General features: G+C 42.1%; 1 protein-coding gene across 3 annotated transcripts in view; it reads right to left on the bottom strand.

The window, feature by feature from the left end:
- ADGRF1 (adhesion G protein-coupled receptor F1) overlaps positions 1 to 23,834 on the bottom strand; it is a 44,809-nt gene extending 20,975 nt beyond the window's left edge. For 2 of the 3 annotated variants that reach the window (XM_070361028.1, XM_070361029.1), the window contains exons 1-6: positions 23,686 to 23,834; positions 9,182 to 9,259; positions 8,578 to 8,706; positions 7,126 to 7,183; positions 4,143 to 4,292; positions 2,618 to 2,791 (exon numbers count right to left, since the gene is read on the bottom strand). In XM_070361028.1, the coding sequence (XP_070217129.1) occupies positions 2,618 to 2,791; positions 4,143 to 4,292; positions 7,126 to 7,183; positions 8,578 to 8,706; positions 9,182 to 9,211 (541 nt within the window). In that variant the 5' untranslated portion in view covers positions 9,212 to 9,259; positions 23,686 to 23,834. The remainder of the gene's footprint in view (positions 1 to 2,617; positions 2,792 to 4,142; positions 4,293 to 7,125; positions 7,184 to 8,577; positions 8,707 to 9,181; positions 9,260 to 23,685) is intronic. The other variant, XM_070361030.1, reaches the window with a different exon arrangement.
- Positions 23,835 to 24,073: the final 239 nt, after the last annotated feature.

Raw genomic sequence — 24,073 nt, 5'->3', positions numbered from 1 at the left:
TAGTTTGAACATTCTTTGGCATTGCCTTTCTTTGGGATTGGAATGAAAACTGACCTTTTCCAGTCCTCCAACCACTGCTAAACTTTCCAAATTTGCTGGCATGTAGAGTGTAGCACTTTAACAACATCATCTTTTAGGATTTGACATAGCTCAGCTGCAATTCTATCACCTCCACTAACTTTGTTCGTAGTGATGGTACTTAAGTCCCACTTGACTTCACACTCCAGGATGTCTGGCTCTAGGTGAGTGATCACACCATCATGGTTATCTGGGTCATTAAGACCTTTTTGGTATAGTTCTTCTCTGTATTCTTACCACCTCTGCTTCTGTTAGGTCCATAGTGTTTCTGTCCTTTATGGTATCCATCTTTGCATGAAATGTTCCCTTAGTATCTCTAATTTTCTTGAAGCAATCCCATCTTTCCCATTCTATTGTTTCTCTCTATTTCTTTGCATTGTTCACTTAAGAAGGCGTTCTTATCTCTCCTTGCTCTTCCTTGGAACTCTGCTTCAGATGGGTATATTTTTCCCTTCCTCCTTTACTGGAGTGGGGTGCTATTTCCTCCTCCAGTAGCATGGGTCATGACTTCATTGAGTTACATAAGCCCCTTTGCAATGGTAAAGCTGATGAAGGGGATGACCTTATAAGCAGGTAAGCAAGTAAGCACTCATATGTGGTTACAAACAACAGCCACTAGCAATGAAGTATATCTCAGTTTAGGCACTGAGCTTAAACGTTGTCCCTATTAAAAAGAAAACTTTTTAAAAAATCACTATTTGCTAATTCCAACTTAACCCTTGCTTACCTATCACTGGTGCCTTTCTGCTCTGGGACAGGCTATTCCTTACCTCTGGATGGACAAATCCTATGTCTTTCATTCAGGACTTGGTTAAATGCACCTCTTTTGCAAGGCCTTCCCTAGGTCCCATATGAAAAGAATCTTTCCCTCCTTTAAATTCCTACAGTACTTTATCCATACCTCCCTTCCAGCCTTTTCATCTACACATCTATCTGTGAACACACCTCATGTATATACATTCCTACTCTATTTGGGAAAGACTCTTGTGAATGTAATCCCTTTCTGATTCATGCTTGTATTCCTCCAAAGATGGATCAGAAATGGACCACTTTTCAAAGAGTAGGATTCCATCAAAATCTATTGAAAATATGACATTGTCTTTTTACATGTGTTAACAATCTGGCCTACCCAAGCAGCTTGCTAATGCATCAACAGCAAGAGAAATGCCTTATAGTGACCTCCCAGAATTTGCTCCAGATCTGGGTATAAAGATGGTGCTTAATAATTACATGTTATTTGGGGAGGAAAGGATTGGTCATTTGGGATTAATAGATGCAAAGTATGATATATAGGATAGATAATCAATAGGTCCTACTGTATAGCACGGGGAACTATATCCAATATCCTTTGATAAACCATAATGGAAAAGAATATTGAAAGAATACATGTATATATACATATACATATGTATATGGACTTCCCAGGTGGTGCTAGTGGTAAAGAACACTCCTGCCAATGCAGGAGACATAAGAAACATGGCTTCACTCTTTGGGTTGGGAAGATCCCCTGGAGGAGGGCATAGCAACCCACTCCAGTATTCTTGCCTGGAGAATCCCATGGACAGAGGAGACTGGCGGGCTACAGTCCATTGGGCTGCAAAGAGTCAAACACAACTGAAGCAACTTGGCATGCACAGATGCATACGTGTGTGTGTGTGTGTGTGTGTATGTGTGTGTGTGTGTATCTGAATCTCTTTGCTGTATAGCAGAAATTAAACACAACATTGTAGATCAACTGTATTTCAATACAGTTTTAAAAATAAAAAAGTAAATAAATAAGCATCACTTTAACCTGAATTGCTGTGGTCCTGAGAAAGGGACCACAGGATACCCAGGGAAGCTGGGCTATTTCAGGTCCTCCTTTACTCTCTGCTCCACTTTACCAAACTCTGGGGCTTCAAGACAACTGGACTAGTCACTGGGGACATTTCCTAAAGTTATTCAGTCTGTTGGGGGCCCATATCATCTGGGTCACCTTATCATACACTGAACATCAACCTAAGCTGGCAGTAGCTCCCTCAGCATCCACTGGTTTCCTAAGCTAGACTTTCAACTTCCGTTTAGTTTTGGCAATTCATCCAGTACATGTATTTGTTGGCAATTTAGAGCATTTCTTTCACTATAATTACTAGATAACCCTCCCTGTTTTACCCCTCTGAATTTTTATTTTCTGGAAATTGATGTTGGCCCAAGAAGTGGAAAGAAAACATTATTTACTCAGGCTGTTCCCAAGGAATCTCCCTAAATTTCAGAAGAATCATAGAATTGTTGAGGTGAACTAGATGTACCTCCAGGATAAACTGGCACCCAAACACCAACTTGCATATCTGAATTTTCTGCACTTCCAACTTTCTCAGTGTGTCCAGCCAAGCCTAACATGGCATGTCATCTCTGCCTTTCCATCTGCCTGTAAACACTAGCTCTCCTTTGGAAGGCAAAGAGAAACATCGGGGTGCAGAGCTAAGAGTCCTTTTTCTCTCTGTCACAGGTGGAGGCAGGAGACGCCCTGGCTCCCCTCTGGGTATCCGTAGATGCTTACTTGTTCTCTCACAGAAATAGACGCTCTGGGTGAGGTTGCTGGAATGACAGTCACAGGTCTGGGGTGATCCTGCCTTGAGAAGGGAGCAGTTCTGGGGATCGAGGCACTGGGGAGGAAACCAGGAGTAGCTGTCTTCACAGGCACAGTGCAGGGCCCTGTTCTGGTAGCCACAGTCTGCAGGAAAAACAGAGCTTGGTCTTACCGGGCCTTTTTCATAAACGGGCTATAGCTGAGTTCTCATCCTTGGCTTTGACACCGAATCTGAATCAAAAGCTAGAGGTATCTCTCTCCAAAAGCTAGAAGAATGAAACCAAAATGGAAACAAGCATGTTTAAAGTTAAGGAAACATCCTGCTCAATAGATACTGAGGTTGGATCAGAAATCCAGCAGACAACAATCAAATATCTTGGAAAGTGAAAGTGAAAGGGTTAGTCTCTCAGTCATGTCTGACTCTTCTCAACCCCATAGACTGTAGACTGCAGGTTCCTCTGTCCATGGAATTCTCCAGGCAAGAATACTGGAGTGAGTAGCTGTTCCCTTCCCCAGGGGAATCTTCTCAACCCAGGGATCAAACCCAGGTCTCCCATATTTCAGACAGATTCTTTACCATTTGAGCTACTAGCATCCAAAAGAAGGATGTATGTTCATTGATACCCTTTGAATGGAGAAAGAAGCAGAAGAAGGTTTGTCAACCTGAGAGTTATTTGAAGGATTCTAGAAGGTATTTGTCCACTGTCTTATTGGAGGCTCTCATCAGCCTAGCATCACTCCCCCAAAGTCCCTGTTAGCCATATGGCAAAGACAGAGGGACCTTTCTGTTGAGAGTCATAAGGAAAAATTCTATTAACCAATCCTGAATGTTTCTATTTGACCTAAAACTCCCACCAAAAATCCTTCCTTTTTAACAGACCAAAAAAAAAAACCCAAAAACAAAAACAAAACCCTGGGGCCAAGTCACCAGACACTGTTGTGAAATTACACACAACTGTGCCCAGGAAGTGGTTCTCTAACTTGATCATGCAACAGAATCTTCTGGGAGGGGTCTCATTTCAAAGTTTAGGAGGCAAAGTCTGAGATTTGCATTTTTTTTACATTCTCTGTTGCTGCTACCACCAGTCTGGGTATCACACCCTGAGAACTTTTGTTTTATAAAATTTCTTAATTTCTCCTAACCCCACTGTGGTGGTTGTTAGTGGGGCTTCCCAGATGGCTCAGTGGTAAAGAATCCTCCTGCCAAGCAGGAGATGCGAGTTCCATCCCTGGGTCGGAAAGATCCCCTGAAGAAGGAAATGGCAACCCACTCCAGTATTCTTGCCTGGAGAATTCCATGGACAGAGGAGCCTGGCAGGTGACATCCATGGGTCACAAAGAGTTGGACACAACTTAGCAACTAAACAATAGCAACAACATTCTTTTCAGTCATAGCTATTGTAGGGGTGACGGATTCCACAGGATAGCCTAAGCTCTACCCGACTCAGGCATCATATTCCCCATTTCTAGTCCCAGTCAACAGAGATGGACTCACACGTGGTGGCCTTTGCTCTGATTATCTTCACTGGCTCAGGTAAGAAAAATGAGGAAAGCGCACGGAACTTCAGAAATTCCTTCAGCTCTCTTTTCTCCTTGGAATTTCGATAGTGCACCTGAAGCAGCAGCTCATATTCCTGGATTGAGCCTAGGAAAAAGAGAGACAGTCAGAGGCATCCTTTCTTGGGCTGGGAGGGAGATACTGCAGAGCAAGTGAGGGCAGAAGAGAGGTCAGGTTCAGCGTGGGGCTCGTGGACGCTGCTTGGTATTCACTTCCGCTCATCCAGTCATGGACTGAAAATAAACCTCCAGAGTAAAGCATGCAGACCGCCCACACAGGCCCAAGACACATCTCTTCTCTGACTTCTGCCAGATTAGCTGCTCCGTGCTCTCCAATCCAGCTCAGCTCCGATGTCCTGATTGTCCCTACTTCTCAGGTCACATCTAGAGTCAAGCTTCAGGGTCAAGACTGAAGGGAAAAGAGGTGAGGAAGTCTTAGTCACTCTCCCCTCCTGCTCCCTCAGTTCAGGTCTTCTGAAAGCATCTCTGATACTAAACCCCCAGTTCAGACTTCTCTGGCGGTCCAGTGGTTAAGACTTCGCTTTCCAATGCAGGAGGCGTGGTTTCAATCCCTGGTCAGGGAGCTGAGATCCCACATGCCTTCAGGCCAGAAAACCAAAAAAAAAGCAATAATATGTATACCTATGGCTGATTCATGTTGATGTTTCACAGAAACCAACACAATTCTGTAAAGTAGTCATCCTTCAATTAATAAAAATAAATTTGAAATTAAATAAAAGAAGTAATATTGCAAATTCAATAAAGACTTTAAAAATGATTCACACCAGAAAAATCTTTAAAAAATAAATAAATAAAACCCCCAGTCCCCTCTTTCCTCTCCAAAGAGCCTTTCCCTCTTATGCACAAATGTTCCACTAGTTAGCTGAGTTTGATACTGAGATGAAATGCCAAAGTAAAAAACAAAGCAAACCTTACTTGAACCTTAACGCACTCTCACCTCCACCTTATCGTTTCTGAGCAGCACTTCTCGTTTCCTTAAGGAGAGGCCATTAGGTGCTTTGCACTGGGAGAGAAGAGGAACCCCACCCAGAATTTACTTAGACACATTCACATGAAATTTGGTATCAAATTCCATGGGGTCTTAATATCCTCCCAAGGTCCTCTGTGGACCCCAGACTGAGAATGTCAAGGACTTCAGAGACAAAGAGGCAAAAGATGAGTATCTTTTTCCCCCGAGTTTCATTTCATTGCCATTGACAAAGAAACCTCTAAGAATCCTGTAGATTTCTCAGGACACCACCCTGCTTTCTCCGGGCACAGATGAGATGGAGAGGGCTCCTATGAAACTGCCCTGGGGAGTTGGAAGATTTATAGGGAAGAAAAGCAGCTGAATCAATCCCTAGGCAAGGAGGGCATGACAACCCATTCCAGTGTTCTTGCCTGGAGAATCCCATGGACAGAGGTGCCTGGTGGGCTATGGTCCACAGGATGGCAAAGAGTGGGACATGACTGAAGTGACTGAACACACACAGAGGAAAATCCCTAGGCTTCTTGGAAGGAAATCCAGAGGTTGCAGCCTGTCCTGGGACATTAACAGGAGACTCCTGTCTGTCACGGTTGCCACCTACTCACCTCTCCCCTGCCTCCTTCAGGCCAGAAACTCTATCCCAGCCTTGGGAATTACCCCCAGTGATGAGGGCTAAGGAGATATCCACTCCCATGGCTCAGACAGGTAAGAGGTGGGAAACTGCGGAAAGGCTGACCCTGGCCACACTGTCAGGGGTTAATGCTTCTTGTTCTGGAACCACACGGACTGGGGTTGAATCAAGCCTCCACCCGCCCCCGCCCCTCCCTGGGCTGTGTCAGTTTCACACTCTCTAAAATAAAGATGGTGATTGAACCTAACTGATAGGATCCGTGTGGGAATTTAATTCATCTAACACACCTAAAATAGTGCCTGGCATTTGCAGCAGTTCAATGTGTATGTGTGCATTTACCATTTTACAGCATTCCAAGTTGAAATTCTGATTTCATTTTCCCAAAGAATTATGGCCTTGCTACAATGTGGGAAGGTCTATGGCCCTGTGAATATATTGTCGGGTGGCAAATTTACTGTCATCGTTCAGTCGCTAAATAGTGTCTGACTTTTGCGACCCCATGGACTGTAGCCCGCCAGGCTCCTCTGTCCATGGGATTCTCCAGGCAAGAATACTGGAGTGGGTTGCCATTTCCTTCTCTAAGGGATCTTCCCAACCCAGGAATCAAACCCGGGTCTCCTGCACTGCAGGCAGATTCTTTACTGACTGAGCTACGAGGGAGGCCCAGATGGATTGGGGTGAAAGATTTACTGCACCATAATAAAGCTTTAGTGGTCTGACCCAGGAATCTAACAACCATCTGTGTGTATTGCTTCCATGGGGAAATATACACAATGCTTGAGACACCACACTTACAAATCAAATTTCAGACCACGACTCATTTCTAGATTGAAGTCTGTGCCTTTAATTACATTATTGGGATCAAGATGAGGAAGGAAAGGAGGAATATGGGCAGTTACTGGCTGGGCACGGGGTAGGATACTATGCCTCTATTATATTATTTCATCCTCACAAGGAATTACTATTATTATCATTCTACAGATTTGAGGTATATAACGACATGCCCAAGATCATACAATCCATCAGAAGCACTCCTAGGACTTAAACCCTGCTCTCCTGTGACTCAGAGGGTAAAGAATCTGACTGTAGTGCAGGAAGCCTGGGTTTGATCCCTGGGTCAGGAAGAACCCCTGGAGAAGGGAATGGCTACCCACTTCAGTATTCTTGCCTGCAGAATTCCATAGACGGAGGAGCCTGGCAGGCTACAGTCCTTGGGTCTAAAAGAGTCAGACATGATTGGGTGACTAATACCTTTACTATCACTCCTGGTTCCAGTGTATGCTTCCAGTCTAAGAGTCTTACCTAGAGGCTTTTCCTTATTCACAATGAGTTCTTGTTTTGTTTTGATGCCTTCATCCCTCTGTTAAAAAGAAAAAAAAAAGAATTACAGCAAGGGTTTGTCATGTTGTATTTCATAAAGCTGTTTCATACAACATGCTGTATTTCATGTTGTTGGATTTCCCAGATAAATTAAAATTATGTATCTAAAACCTAGCGAGATGGTGAGTGGGTACAAGACAAGACATGGCTGAGACACCTTTTGAGCACAGATCTGAAGGAGGTGGGAAAGTGAGGATCTCCAAGAAAGAACTTTCCAAGAGGAGGGAACAGCACGTGCAAAGGCCACGGGATAAGAACATGCCTGGCACGTGAAGGCCAGAGTAGCTATGTGCTGCGGGGGAGGGGGCAGAAGTGAGGTCAGAGAGTATCTCTGGGGAGGCAGGTCCTGTGGATCTTTCTGGGCTGTGGCAAGGGCTGTACAGGACAGGGAACTATACTCGATGTCTTATAATCACCTATAATGGAAAAGAGTCTGAAAAAGAATACATATGTGTATATATTGGGCTTTCCTGGTGCCTCAGTGGTAAAGAATCTGCCTGCAATGCAAGAGCCATGGGTTCGATCCCTGGATTGGGAAGAACTCCTGCAGAAGGAAATGTCAACCCACTCCAGTATTCTTGCCTGGGAAATCCCATGGACAGAGGAGCCTGGTGGGCTACAGTCTATCGGGTCACAATATTCTTGCCTGGGAAATCCCATGGACAGAGGAACCTGGCGGGCTAGTCCATCAAGTCACAAAAGAGTTGGAGATGACTTAGCAACTAAACAACTCAATCACTTTGCTGTATACCTGAATCTAACACAACTGTAAATTAACTATGTTAGCTAAACTAAAATATGTAAATTATTACTTCAATTTAAAAAAATGGGAACTTCCCTGGTAGTCCAGCAGTTACAAAGCCATCTTCTAATGTGGGGAACACAGGTTCCATCCCTGCTTGAAGATTTAAGATCCCGCCTGCAGCCTGGCAGCTAAGCCTGTGAGCTGCAATTAAAACCTGACATGGCCAAATAAGTAAATTTTAAAAATAGATGACTTCTTATTTTTAAAATGACTATTGGAAAAAAAAGAAAGTGAGAATAGGAAAGAGTCCAAGGATTGCTAATGTTAATTAATGTGGATTTATATGCTTTTTCTCCATCAAAGAGGCCATAGGAGAGGATGTGCTGAGTTAGATGTGATCTCCAGGATGGCTTAGTCCAAGATGCTGGTTTTGCTGTCAAGTCATCTAAGCTCCAGGAGATAAAATGACTCGTCTAAGGCCACACAACTAAGGCAGGTAATGTTGAGACAAGAACCCAGCACTTCTGATTCCAAGTCTATGAAATTATGTCATTTCAGTTGCCTAGAGAGTGATGGGAACTCAAAGTGGCAAAAAGACAGAAAGGAAAACAGGACATACACCAGCTAACCTCTAGGAAGCCATCTCGGCCCTCGGTGATCGTGAGGAAGGAGAAGAGCCAGAGAGGAAGAAATCTCATCTTCTGCTGGTCCCTCCTGGTCCTGGACAGGACACAAACAGCTGGAGTCACAGTCTGTGACTAGACGTGTGGCCATGCAAGGATGAGACGTGAAGACAAGTCATTCAAACCAAAATTTTAAAGTGCATTGGTGGGGGTGGGGGTGGGGAGCAAATCTTGACTTGCTTCACTTTGCAACTGAGCGCATTTAACATCCAGCCTTTTATATTTCACTGAGGTTTTCTTTTCATCTCAGTAAAGACAAACACTCAAATAACCAAGGACCCTAGAAACACTAATATTAAGATAGAATCAGAGTGTTTTAGCATTAAAATAGTCATGAACCAATCAGATTCCCTTCTTCATAGTTCATGCGGTTAGCAACAAATTGTCCTCCACTTCATGGTTATCTCAGAATAATTTAGACACAACTCAGCCCACAGTCATGGCGATAAAATGCCCTTTACAGCTCCATGGGAAAAGATGAAGAGCTGATTCCCCAGCATTGGAATCAGTGCCTGGAGTCAGCAGCACAGAAGATCAGTCCAGCACTTACCTTCCTCTCTGGGTGCCCTTTGAACTTCATGCACGCTTTGTCATCCCAACAGCACTGCCCTGTACTTTGCTCTGTGATCTACATGAAAATAGAACAGTTGGGGAGGGATGGAAGAGGAGATTGGAGTTAGCAGATGTAAGCTTTTATATAGATAGTGGATAAACAACAAAGTCCTACTGTATAGCACAGGGCTGTGCTGTGTGTGCTTGGTCACTTAGTCCTGTCCAACTCTGCGACCTCATGGACTGTAGCTGCCAGGCTCCTCTGTCCACGGGGATTCTCCAGGCAAGAATACTGGAGTGGGTTGCCATGCTCTCCTCCAGGGGAATCTTCCCAACCAAGGGATCAAGCCCAGGTCCCCTGCATTGCAGGCAGATTCTTTAACCATCTGAGCCACCAGGGAAGTCCAAGAGTACTGGAGTGAATAGCCTATCCCTTCTCCAGGGGATCTTTCCCACCCATGAATTAAACCGGGTCTCCTGCGTTGCATAGCACAGAGAGCTATATTCATTGTCCTGTGACAAAGCATAATGGAAAAGAAGAGAGAATGTATATATAAGTATAATCCCTAAATCACTTTCTTATTCAGCAGAAATTAATACAACATTATAAATCAGCTATACTTCAGTTAAAAAAAAATACAATTAAGGGACTTCCTTGGCTTCCCAGTGACCAAGACTTCACACTCCCAACAGAAGGGGCCCAGGGCTTGATCCCTGGTCAAGGAACTAAGATCCCACATGCCACTACTAAAGATCCTGCGTGCCACATTGAAAATAAAAGATTTGAATTCTGCAACTAAGACCCAATGCAGCCAAATAAATAAATAAATGTTTCTTAAAATATTGATTAAAAAAAAAAAAAAGACATTAAAGACAGTGCAACTACTGCCACCGATATGGCCTATATGTTAGTAGAGAGTCTTTCTAGGGCTTTCTAGGGCAGCATGAAAAATAAGCCATGGGACACACACCCCTTTTGTATTTACCTGCTCCCCTTAGTGAATGGTGCTCACATGCCCCCATCCCCTGCCTGCCAAGATTCCCTCTAAATAGACTGCTTTAACTTTCTTTGGGCAGCAATCCGGACTCCGGATCATTCTTCTCCATCTTGCTTCCCAAAACCTACCTGCTCTGAGTCCTGGTCCCTCTGACTCATGCTTTTTGCTTTCTGAAAGTGATAGGTTTTTGTCTCTGGGGTGGTTGTTTTTTCAGATATACACTATGCATATACACCATCATGCGTAAAATAGATAGCTAGTAGGAAGCTGTTGTCTAGCACAGGGAGCTCAACCTGGTGCTCTGTGATGACCCGGAGGGGTAGGATGGAGGGGATGAGAGGGAGGCTCAAGAGGAAGGGAATATATGTGTGTGTGTATGTGTGTGTATATATATATAACTGATTCATGTTGTTGTATATTACAAACTAATACAACAATGTAAAGCAATTATTCCAATAATAAATTTTTAATTCAATTTGTAAAAAATAAATAAAATTAAATTTTAATTTAAAATGAAATTAAAAAATTTTTTTAAATGACTTCATAAAAATAGACATATTTTATAACATGAGTATATGTACATGGGGCTCCCCAGGTGGCGCTAGTGGTAAAGAACCCGCCTGCCAATGCAGGAGACGTAAGAGACGTGGGTTCGATCCCTGGGTCAGGCATATCCCCTGGAGGATGGCATGGCAACCCATGCCAGTATTCTTGCCTGGAGAATCCCATGGACTGAGGAGCCTGGCAGGCTATGATCCGTAGGCTTGCACAGAGTCGGACACGACTGAAGCAACTTAGTCGCAGCAGCAGCAGCATGCACGCATATTTATATTGGGGCTTCACCAGTGGCTTAGATGGTAAAGAATCTACTTGCAATTCAGGAGACCCAGGTTTGATCCCTAGGTCGGGAAGATCCCCTGGAGAAAGGAATGTCTACGCACTCCAGTATTCTTGCCTGGGGAATTCCATGGACAGAGGAGCCAGGTGGCCTACTGTCTATGGGGATTGCAAGAAGTTGGACATACTGAGCAACTAAAAAAAAGAAAGAAAGAAAAATATGGATGTAAACATAGATACACACATACATAATAAAACGTTTCTATCTATATCTGTATTATGTGTATATACACACTCATACATAATGAAATTTCATATAGATGTAAAATAGCTGAACAGTTTTGTGAAACAGAACTCCTTTTCCTATGTCCTTTGGATATTTTCTATTTGTTTTTACTTATACATATGTTGTTATTGCTTATTTGTTGGTGAACTGCCACATCGTGCTAAACTGAAACCCTGATCCTAAGTTCCAATTTACCACATCCTGCTAAGCCAATTTTCCAGTACCTTCCTGAAGTGAAGTCACATTGCAGAGGGAGCTGGTGCTCTTTCTAGCTCCTTTCCCACTTTTTCTCCACTTCCAGGGATGATTTTTAACATGATCTCCTCTTGTTCTCTTGTGCCAGGGCCTGCTTCCATGTGGGAGGCTTGGCACTCACATGGCTCTTTCTCTCCATTTCTCTCTCTCTCTCTTTCTGAAAAATCTCTTTCTCGCATATGGCACCCAGGCCTGAGGCTGCAAACCCAACGTGAGGAGGCCTGGGTTATTAGTTCCAAGTGTTGTGAGGAAACTCTCTTATCCTTTTGGCCTGTTTATTCTCTCTTCTTCCCCAACTGGAGGGTGGAACATGGGCTTTCTGTCTCCTTGGACTTGTTAGAAATGGTAAACTGAAACTTTAATCAGGATTTCAGACCAGGGATTCCCAGTCACTGGTCCAGAGGCCAATCATGAATAGCCAGACTATGAAAAGGAGAGGGAGGCATTGAGAAGGAGAAAAAGAAACACTTCAGGGCCAATTTGAAAATACAGGCACCCCCATTCCACCATAAATCTACTAAATCTTACACAGACCAGGGTCTGCCATGTGTGTTATTAAAGCTTCCCAAGTGAGGCTGACCCCTAGACAGCTCTGAGAGCTGTTTTTCTAAACTACTTCTAGGAGAAGAAAAAAAGGTTCTATTCCAAGGCTATTTGGAAAGACTGAAGCTGAAGCTGATGCAAAGACCAGACTCATTGGAAAAGATCTTGATGCTGGGAAAGATTGAGGGCAGGAGGAGAAGAGGGTGTCAGAGGATGAGATGGTTGGATGGCATTACCGACTCAATGGACAAGAGTTTGAGCAAACTCTGGGAAGATATTGAAGGATGGGGAAGCCTGGCCTGCTGCAGTTCATGGGGTCTCAAAGAGTCAGATACAACTGAGCGACTGAACAACCACAATTGAGGCTAATACTGTTATCTGAATTCTCCTTTTGGAGTGTGAGACCAAAGTTTCAACTTACCAAAATGGTTTCTTTGCTTCCTTGGTACACTCAGCTTCCTCTGGGGTAGGGTTGGAAGACTTACAGATAAATAGGGAATAATTTTTTAGTATTAGGTATGGGCCACACAATATTTAGGACACTATTCATTGTCCAGGATGACTGTTGTTTTTTCGAAATTCAAATTTAACTAAGGGACTTCCCTGGTGGTCCAGTGGTTAAGACGCCACACTCCCAATGCAAGGGCCCAGGTGTGATCCCTAGTCAGGGAACTAGATCCCACATCCCGCAACTCAAGATTTTGTGTGCTGCAACTAAGACTTGCAACAGCCAAAAATAAATAAAAATTTTAAAAATTTAACTGGGCATCCTATATTCGACAAGTAATCGTAGATATGGATATCTCAAGGTGCATGGGTCAAAACAGGCTCTGTGGTTAGCCTGCCTAGGATTCAGATCCCGGCTTTGACATTTATTAACTGGATGCCCTTTGACACTTTCTTAGTCTTTCTATGCCTCAGTTTGCTCATCTATAAGATGGGGAAAGTTGAATAAAATTCAGAGATTCTTTAGAAATTTGAATGAGTAATTGCATATAGAAAACCTAGAGCAATGCCCAGCAGATGGTGAGCCTCAATGATTGATAGGTGCTAATATTAGCACAACTAGCATTTCAATCTCACCACCAGTTTCCATAGTAACTTGTTGGATTATTTCAGAATTTGACTTCAATCTGAGTCAAATTAACTAATCAAATAAAAGGTACTCCTGGTACTCCTGATGCCCAGCACGGTATCAATGGAGGGATTCAAGCTTCAAGGAAGTAAAAATACTTGTTTACAATAACTGAGTTAACTAATTCTAAAGATGTTTAATTGTGTGTGTGTGTGTGTTGAGGAGTTGTTGTTTAGTCGCTAAGTCGTGTGTGACTCTTTTGCGATCCCATGGACTATAGCCCACCAAGCTCCTCTGTCTGTGGGATTTTCCCAGGCAAGAGTACTGGAGTGGGTTGCCATTTCCTTCTCCATGTGTTGAGGAGGCGTAATCTTAAATCCTACTTAAATTTGCCCTCACTAGAGGCAAGCCCTATGGTATTTTCAGCACTTCCTTCTCAGTTGGAAGTGTCTTGATTATTTAAAAAAAAAGACAAGTTCTCAGAATCCACGTGTCCTTGCCACAGATGAGGAGCTGTTGTTGTCATCAGCGTGTGTGTTTGTTTACATCACACCTCGCTGGGGGTCAGTGATACCTGACCTACAGCTGTGTCGGCCCTGGCATCCATGCAAAGGCTTGGCCATAGTGGGACCCCCTTCACTTCCTTGAATTCATTCAACTGAATTCATTCCTGATAATCCTTGTCCTTCAGTTTTTGGAGAACAATCATTAGCATTTGCTATTATGCTTCTGGAGACAGCTGCCCATTGTCTTCTCAGTCTTCCAGTTATATATTTATGGATCAGATTTCATTTATTTATGTCAACAGCTGTCTCCTTATGAACAGTGGTGCTGAACTGGGACTGCTCTCACCTACAGTTTCCAGAATTTTTAGTAATAATCTATTCTTAGGCAGAACTGAACTCGGGCGGCTTTCCTGGCATCAGTGTTTATGGGATTGTGTTTCTCCCTCTCTAAATAAAAGAATTCCCAGTAGAATCGTCATCCTCCTCTCTGCCTTGAACTCATGTGCATGCACACATATGCGCCTGTGCACGCGCGCACACACACACACACACACACGGGAAGAGCAGATCTCTAACTGGGATATGAAAAAAATTATGATTCAAATAGAACTGGTTAACAGGTGAGAACTTGCCAAACCTTGTTTTCATTTTATTCTTTTTTTATGAGTTTTCGGTCATGTTTTCATTGGGATCTGCCTTTGTATAGGAATCCCTGAGCCATTTGCCTTTGAGAATGTCTTCGTGTTTTTCAATAGGCAGATACAGTAGAGAAGCCAGGTGGAAATATAGGCGGGAAACAAAAAAGATAATCAATGCGTCACACTTGGAAAAATATTTGGTGGTTTGGTCATTTTTTTTGAGCTAGACTAACTTCTTCTGGAAGGACTATAAAGATATTTAAAATTTCAGTGAGTGTCTGTGTTGTCTCCCCAGTACAATTTAAACACATATTTTATATATTAGCATGTTTTTAGTATGTTAATATTTAATGAACTTGGTCGGAAAAAACCTAGATGAATTAGACCCTAACCTCAACTTTGTCCTTTTTCTGCTAGAATTTGTGCAAGCTAAAAAGAACTCTTGCTGGACTCAGTTTCCTCTTCCCTAAAGTAAGCAAGAAAATAAGATGCACTCAGAACTGTTCTCATTCAGATTTCATTATTATATGCGCATTTCACAGTTTCTATGTATATACCATTTATGTAGTTATTCTTTACATTAGTGCCTATCAGTAACTGAATCTGAGCTTGGAGAGATTAATTTTTTTTTTTTACTGGACTCTAGGTAGGCTGCAGTCCATGGGGTCGCTAAGAGTCGGGCACGACTGAGCGACTTCACTTTCATGCATTGGAGAAGGAAATGGCAACCCACTCCAGTAATCTTGCCTGGAGAATCCCAGGGACAGAGGAGCCTAGTGGGCTGCTGTCTATGGGGTCACACAGAGTCGGACACGACTGAAGTGACTTTAGCAGCAGCAGTAGCAGCAGTCCTATTTTCTCTAGTTATTATCATTCCTGAACATCTTTTAAGGTGAGCTGAGAATCTACTTATAATTAAGTTCTTAGGATGAGAATAGCAGTGGGGTGTTTTAAGAACTCCCAAGGCTGGAAGAGATAAAAGAACCTACTTAGCTAAGCTGGCCTTTCCCTTGGGACACTTCACCAATCTGCAAAGCTTTAATTTGTCCAGTCGCTCCCCCCAATTTCCTAGGCAGGGAGTTTGCTCATCGTAGCTCCACCCCCTTGGGGAAACTCCAAGAACCATGATCAGATCTACTTTTGAAAACAGCTGCTGCATCGCTTGAGTTTCTCTCCTCCAACGTCCCTATTTAAATTTCCGATGGCTCACTGAATGGATCTCCTTTCAGAGTCCAGCTTAAGACCCTATTTCTTCCCTGATCCTTGTTCCTTCAAAAATTAAGAAACATTTTTTTTACAAGTCCCTGTGTAGTTCTCTGGAACTTCGACCAGAGAGCATTTCTCCTGTTGCTGATGCTGTCATCATAGCTCAGCTGTCTGCTCCCTCCTTACATGGATTCTGGTGTTTTGTTTTTCTTAATTCATTTGTCTCCACTTTACATCTTAAAAGAGTTGCGAGAGTGCTCAGTCTTGTCAGACTCTATGTGACCCCATGGACTGTAGCCCACCAGGCTCCTCTGTCCATGGAATTTTCCAGGCAAGACTACTGCAGTGGGTTGCCATTTCCTCCTCCAGGGCATGTTCCAAACACTGGGATCGAACCCGAGTCTCCTACATTGCCTGCATTGGCAAAGAGATACAGAATGACTTGTTGTTCTCATCACCCAATACTTCTAGTTTATTTCTCATAGACAAGTCTAGCTCTATTCTGCTGTAAAAAGCCTGACTGCCAGCCTCAAGGGTTGGATCTATTCCAACCCCCCGTAACTGAAGATTTTCTCCTGTCACTCATGGTTCAGTAGCGCACAAGTTACCACCAAGCCCTTAAAACATGATTAATGGCATTCCAGAGGAGGTGCCAAGCTCTTTCTTGCAGCCAAGACTTAAGCTTAGCAATGGGGACCCAGCCCTCCTGGAATCCCCCGGTCATTATTTGCCATCTTCTCCCGCTTGATTTTGCCTACTGACAATCAGTAAAGCCCAGAAAACTTGAGCTTCCTCTTGGACTGTTTACTTGAAAAAAAGTACCTGAATAACACTCAAGGGAGGGGATAGTTACATAAGAAGAAGTAAGGATAATTCTTTCTAATTTACAAAAAGCTTTCATATGTATGTCTTTGATTATTTTGGCGATTAAGTGGGAATTATTTTGGCTTCACACTTGTATAAAATGAGAAGAGTAAACCTAAATTCTAAATAAAAAGACTGTATCTTTGATTTCCTTAAATTTCTCTCCCTAAAGAACCTCATATTTCTCTTAGACTCTGGGCCCGGTTCATTTTATTGCTTGGGCCATGGTTTTTCTAAAATTTGAGTGTAATTGCTTTACAATGTTGTGTTAATTTCTGCTGTACAACGAAGTGACTCAGCCATATGTACACATATATCCCCTCCCTCCTGAAACCCATTTCCGTTCCTCCCCCATCCACTCATCTAGGTCAAAACAGAACACCGAGCTGAGCTCCCTGTGAAACGGAGCAGGACCCTATGGTCCTTGCCCTGCATGTTCTCTGCCTGCCTTTTGTCTGTGGAAAACTTTAGTCAAAGAATAATCATAAAAGAGAGAAATGCTGAAACAAAGAAAAAGAGTCAAAGGAGACTAAATAATAATAATAATACAGTCATTAAGCATAGGCAAAGACCTTTAGTTCTTTCTCAAGGTCTATAGATAATATTCAGAGCCATATCCTGTGAGCTGTCTCATAGATATTAAAACACGGGGTGGGAGAAGTTAACTACATGATGACCAGACTGTACCCAGGACACGAGCTGCCACAGTTTCAGTAACTGGCTGCGAGGAAATGGAAACAAATGGACCTGGAACTAAAGATTAACCATACCCCAAACAACTGAGATGATGTTGGTCAGACCACTGATGACCAATTTGAAGATGGCTGTTAGAGATGACTGTGCTGTTTTCACATGTAGCTCAGTTAAGCTCTCTTTGTACAAGAAAAAGAAGAATGTATGTTTCAAAGCTATGTTCCTAACAAATGTGAATGTCATTTTGTATCCAAGGAAACCTAACTCTTCAAGAGTGAAAACACAATTCATCAGGCCTACTGGGAAGAACCTACAGAACAGGCTTTGTGGGGTCTTCAAGGGTGAAAGGTCAGATTAAAGATTTTACAAACTGTTCTTGTGTGATCTGTTTTTAAATGAGTAAAACAATATCTGACTTCTCATTCAGTGCTCACATTGATAAACCTTGTTTCAAATCTACCAAAAAATACTCATTCTATAAGTTTCCCTAACCGTATTAACAGTATTTTCATCACAATTTCCTAGTAAGTAAAAGCCTATTTTACAATTATATTTCCTCAAATGATTTTTCTAGAAATAAAACCAGTTGCCTGGCATTCTGCCTATCCTGCAAATACCATGCCAATTCAAAACTAAAACACCTTCACATTATGTACAGATGAAAAGCAAACACATTATCATGGTAAATTTGTTATTTAGACTCCTATAATCTGTCTTAAACGTCCCTTCTATTAACCTTTTTCTTGTTCATCCTTCATTCCAGATTATTTTGAGTTTTGATAGACATGGCCAAATGAGCCTTCTCATTTGTACCCAGTTATAGTCCCTGGTACAGTGTAGAAATGCCTGTTTCGTCACACTGGCCCCAACATGGTTATAATGCTTGCCAAACTAATTGGCAAATTTTACTCTAATTGTTTTAATTTCTAGGCTTTTGATTATTAATAAAATAAAACATTTTTTCAGATGTTCATTGGCCATTTATATGTATTTTTCTGGTTTGACTATTTAAGTCTTTATATCAAGTGTTTCTATTGAAATGTTCACTTTTATCTTAACAGCTGCTTTTAGGAGCTCATCATAGCATGGATATCAGCTCTTTGTCACTCATGTTATAAACATTTGCCCATCATTTGTCTGTGGTCTCATAACTTTTTATGTTGTCCTGTTCAGCACAAAAGTTTAAAACATTCATGGAATCACATCTGTCAATCTCTTCCATTATGGATTTTAAACCTGGAGTCATGTTAAAAAATTTTTTCTATGCAAATATGGTAAAAAAAAATATCCTCTTATATTTACTTCTCACACTTCTTTAGGCAAGTTCGTTTGTTTGTTTGTTATACACATTTACATCTTCAACCTTCCTGAAGTTATTTTAGGTTTTGGTATAAAATAGGGCTTTGGGGCTTCCCAGGTGGCTCAGTGGTAAAGAATCCGCCTGCCAAGTGGAAGACAAGGGTACAATTCCTGGGTCAGGAAGATCCCCATGAGGAGGAAATGGTGACCCACTCTAGGATTCTTGCCTGGGAAATCCCATGGACAGAGGAGCCTGGTGGGCTACAATCCATGGGGTCACGAAAGAGTCGGACATGACTTTGCGACTAAACAACAACAAGGGCTTTCCTTTCCTTTTCCTCTAAATGAATAGTTAGCTATCCCAGCTACATTTCTCGACGGAACCATTCTTTATTAAGACCACCTGGAAAAATCTTTATCCGTTTTAAAGGTACATACTGTCATCATAAAACTCTAACCTGAATATTTTTAAAATTCTATGCTGTCTTTGTCTTTTCTTTTGCTAGTTACTTGCTTAATTGGCATCTTGGTCAACAGCATAGAAGAGTGTTATGTTATATGCCTAAGAACTGTATCGTTAAGTGTCTTATTAGGAAGAATTAACCTGATACTCTTACGCAATTAAGCACAGGAATGTCATCAAGCAAAACTGGGCTAAAGTACAAACAAAAAGTCTGAAAGGTTTTCATGGAAAATATAATCTGCTTAATCCAAAGTCTCTTTACCCAAAACGCTGCAGGTGTGAACCAGTCCTAATACCACATTTTTATAGTAAATGTCTGCTTATCCCTAAATAATAGAGGAACCCTTATGACCAGATTTTTTAAAAATTTTATCTTATGAGGAAGAGGCAAATGATAAAGAAATTATTTTCAAGACTTTATTTAAATAAAGTCTTTGTTCCAAAAGACCTTCTTTAAAGCAAAACAACAATTTCCACTGTCTGTGGGCCTCTGAAGATTAAAAACTGACATTTGCACTGAGAACCCAGAGACTATGAGGACTAGATCATCCTCATCAACAAAATTTAACTATATTTTGCATTTTTTTCATGTCTGTTCGCCTTTTTGGATTTTATTCACTTAACTGACCGTGCACAGGAGATTTACAATAACTCTAGAAAATGCTAGGGCAATTTCACACTTGTTAATTCTTATGGATATTTGTCCTGATATGCCTGAGCCCAGGTTTTCATCTGCCATTGAACTGGAGCTTCTATGAGATTCTCTGTGGCTTGCTGGGGAGTGGGGTGCTGTAAGAGGCCCCCCTCCCCACATTTCCTCTGGTTTTCTGTACTGCAGTGGTGGAATTCAGCAAGACTAGAACCAGCTGGGCATGGGAGAGAGGTTGATGCTTTACATCTTTTGCACCATCCTTCTAGGTTCCTAGATTATTTTCACAGCTATTAAGACCATGTAGCCAGTCCAGAACTTTGAAGGCCTTGACATCCTGTGAGCACATCTCTGCTCAAACACAATCTATGTAACTATGGGTATTCCCCGCCAAAAATCTTTAGAAAGAGAACGATAATTTGAAAGAGAACAATATTTTGAAAATTGCAAAGACATATGTTTAGATTGGGTAGATTGTGGTTTCATAAGGTGTTCTCGTTTGTTTAGTCACTAAGTCATATTCGATTCTTTTGTGATCCCATGGACTTTTGTGACTCCATGGACTATAGGTTCCTTTGTCCATGGGATATGCCAGGCAAAAATAATGGAATGGGTTGTCATTTTCTTCTCCAGGGGATCTTCCCAACTCACAGATCCAACCCCCATCTCCTGCATTGGCAAGTGGATTCTTTACCACTGAGTCACCAGGGAAGCCCACATGAGTGGCCTTATGCAAAACTGTGAATTCAATGACATTGTTGTGGAGAAGCCGTTCCTCTACTTTCTGAGTTGTTCACCCTGGGGACACACCCCAGCCATGGCTCACATCCTTCCATACCCGGTACCCTATTGCTTCTTCCAGTTCATGCTTGCACCAAACCAAAGTGCTCGGAAAGCCTTCCTCAGTAATCAGTGCAAAGAAAGAGGAAAACATTATAATGGGATAGACTTGGGGTCTCTTCAAGAAAATTAGAGATACCAAGGGAACATTTCATGCAAAGATGGGCTCAATGAAGGACAGAAATGGTATGGACCTAACAGAAGCAGAAGATATTAAGAAGAGGTGGCAAGAATACACAGAAGAACTATATACAAAACAGATCTTCACAACCCAGCTAATCAGGATGGTATGATCACTCACCTAGAGCCAGACATCCTGGAATGCGAAGTTAGTTGGACCTTAGGAAGCATCGCTACAAACAAAGCTAGTGGAGGTGATGGAATTCCAGTTGAACTATTTCAAATCCTAAAAGATGATGCTGTGAAAGTGCTGCACTCAATATGTCAGCAAATTTGGAAAACTCAGCAGTGGCCACAGGACTGGAAATGGTCAGTTTTCATTCTAATCTCTAAGAAAGACATTGCCAAAGAATGCTCAAACTACCGCACAATTGCGCTCACCTCACACGCTAGTAAAGTAATGCTCAAAATTCTCAAAGCCAGGCTTCAGCAATACGTGAATTGTGAATTTCCAGATGTTTAAGCTCATTTTAGAAAAGGCAGAGGAACCAGAGGTCAAATTGCCAACATCTGTTGGATTATCAAAAAAGCAAGAGAGTTCCAGAAAAAACATCTATTTCTTCTTTATTGACCATGCCAAAGCCTTTGACTGTGTGGATCACCACAAACTGTGGAAAATTCTTCAAGAGATGGGAACACCTGACCTGCCTCTTGAGAAATCTGTATGCGGGTCAGGAAGCAACAGTTAGAACTGGACATGGAACAACAGACTGGTTCCAAACAGGGAAAGGAGTATGTCAAGTCTGTATATTGTCACCCTGCTTATTTAACTTCTATGCAGAGTACATCATGAGAAACATTGGGCTGGAAGAAGCACCAGCTGGAATCAAGATTGCCAGGAGAAATATCAATAACCTCAGATATGCAGATGACACCATACTTATAGCAGAAAGCAAAGAAGAACTAAAGAGCCTTTTGATGAAAGTGAAAGAGGAGAGTGAAAAAGTTGGCTTAAAGCTCAACATTCAGAAAACTAAGATCATGGCATCTGGTCCCATCACTTCATGGGAAATAGAAGGGTAAACAGTGGAAACAGTGACAGACTTTATTTTTGAGGGGGGCTCCAAAATCACTGCAGATGGTTACTGAAGTCATGAAATTAAAAGATGCTTACTCCTTGGAAGAAAAGTTATGATCAAGTTAGACAGCATATTAAAAAACAGAGACATTACTTTGCCAACGAAGGTCCATCTAGTTAAGGCTATGGTTTTTCCAGTAGTCATGTATGGATGTGAGAGTTGGACTGTGAAGAAAGCTGAGCACTGAAGAATTGATGCTTTTGAACTGTGGTGTTGGAGAAGACTCTTGAGAGTCCCTTGGACTGCAAGGAGATCCAACCAGTCCATCCTAAAGGAGAATGTTCATTGGAAGGACTGATGTTGAAGCTGAAATTCCAATACTTTGGCCACCTGATGCGAAGGGCTGACTCATTTGAAAAGACCCTGATGTTGGGAGAGATTGAAGGTGGGAGGAGAAGGGGACAACAGAGGATGAGATGGTTGGATGGCATCACCAACTCAATGGACATGAGTTTGGGTGAACTCCGGGAGTTGGTGATGGACAGGGAGGCCTGGTGTGCTGCAGTCCATGGGGGTCACAAAGAGTCGGACACAACTGAGCGACTGAACTGACTGAACTGAAAGTGCTCAAAAAAGTCACTGACACCCTAGTTTGAATGAATGTGTTCATTTACTTTTCCTAAGAGGATATGTCTGTCTCTTTAATTGCAGAACGAATGACATCAGAGGGCACATAGATACCAAAGTATCAAGCCCCCTCGCCCTCAGCACAACAAGACATAAACCTTTCATGAGAACCCTGCCCCTGTTTTTAAAAAAGAGTAAAGGAATACACTGTGTTTGTAGAGAAGCAAGATATATGTACCTATGAGGCATGTCAGCAAAAATTTACATCAACTTGTGGTCATGCATTAAATAGGAGTCTGTGCAAGTCAAGCCTCTTAGACTCAACATGTTCATGCTCCAATTTTAACACTTTATGCTCATGGCTACTATTTTCACATTAAATAACTAGAACAAGAAAAGCTGAATAATTTGCTCAAGATTATGCCGCTTGGTAATGGCAACCCACTCCAGTTTTATTGCCTGGAGGATCCCATGGGAAAAAGAGCCTGGCAGGCTACAATATGGGGTTGCAAGAGTCAGACACAACTTAGTGATTAAACCACCGATGGTTGAACAAAGTACTCTATGTGGTCGTATAACATACGATCCTTTTAAATTTGGGTTATGTTTGAGTAATTAGTGGTGTTTTATTAAAAACATAGCAAAAGGTTTGTGTTAGTACTCTGATAAATTACAAAATGTATTTTAATCTTTTTTTGTTACTTCCCTTGACTCTGTAATCTGCAGCCTACCGTGTGTTATTACCAGGTTTGATTTAATGGATTTGTCCATGGAAATGCCAAAGTTATCATTTCCCCGCACCTCTGCAGCCTGACCTTCCTTCCATACCTCCTTTGGTAACTTCCCATGATTTAGTCTCTGGCATGGATGAATTACATAGACTAGCAGGCTTTAATACATGGATTCTTCATGAAAAAGAAGAAAAAGGAAGAGAAAAATGACTACGTTTCAAGGCCTGTCAGAAAATATAACGGATCACTTTGTACTTATTTGAGGGAGAGAGACTAAGAAGTAATTAAAAACATCAGTTTGTGGATTTTTCAGGGCCCAAAGAAGAAGTTAAATTGGGAAATACTTCCTGGAAATATACCAATTAGGTCAAATCTTAAACTAATTCATCCTAAAGTGAAAATAAACTTGATCTTCTTAGATGGCACAATGGACTGTGTTTGTACGATTACCCTTGGTGAAGCTTTCTTTATTTCAGTCAATCCACCTCCCAGACACCACCCCCCAAGAAGAAGGGGTACTGTCTTGAAATCGATAGAGAGAAGGTTATGCTTTGAATCAACAATCTTAAGCCTGAGACTCACATAACATTTCAATTTATACAGTTACCAAGAAACTGAACTCGATTGTATCTGTTCCTTGTTTTCTCCACTCTCCATTCCTTTAGTTACCCTTCTTCAGGAAACGGGATATTGAAATATGGGTTTCAATTATTGAAAACTAATCAGATTAACAGGTGGTAAGGATGATGCTAAGACACGTTCTAAGGAATCAAATCACAGCATTGGGGCTTACCTGTGATTCCACTCTTCACATCACAGCCCCCGGGAGCCCTTCCTCTGGGGTAATCGTGGCTTGATCACTTCTTGTTCTGTTTGGAAAGACAATCGAAATAGCTGAGCCACAGCAGCTCGCTGGCATGTGTACAGGCCACTGATTTACTGGTAACTCCTGTAGCACATTGCTACCCTGTAGGCAGACAAGCCCAGAACACACCCGCTTCAATAAGGAAGAGAAAAATACCTTTCTGTTGACTCTTCCTCCCACTTAGAGTCCCTATCAGGCCTGGTAAGAGGAAGGAAATCAGAGCCCATGACCTAACAATTCTCCCAGCAGACAGAAATCATGGAGGGGAAATGGGAGGAAAATGCTCCAGGGCAATGCAGGACACTTCTGTCCTTGA

The sequence above is a fragment of the Bos mutus genome, chromosome 23 (assembly GCF_027580195.1).
Source record: "Bos mutus isolate GX-2022 chromosome 23, NWIPB_WYAK_1.1, whole genome shotgun sequence".
NCBI lineage: Eukaryota > Metazoa > Chordata > Mammalia > Artiodactyla > Bovidae > Bos > Bos mutus.
The sequence above is the reverse complement of the archived record's forward strand: the minus strand, read 5'-3'. Positions and strand labels throughout refer to the sequence as shown.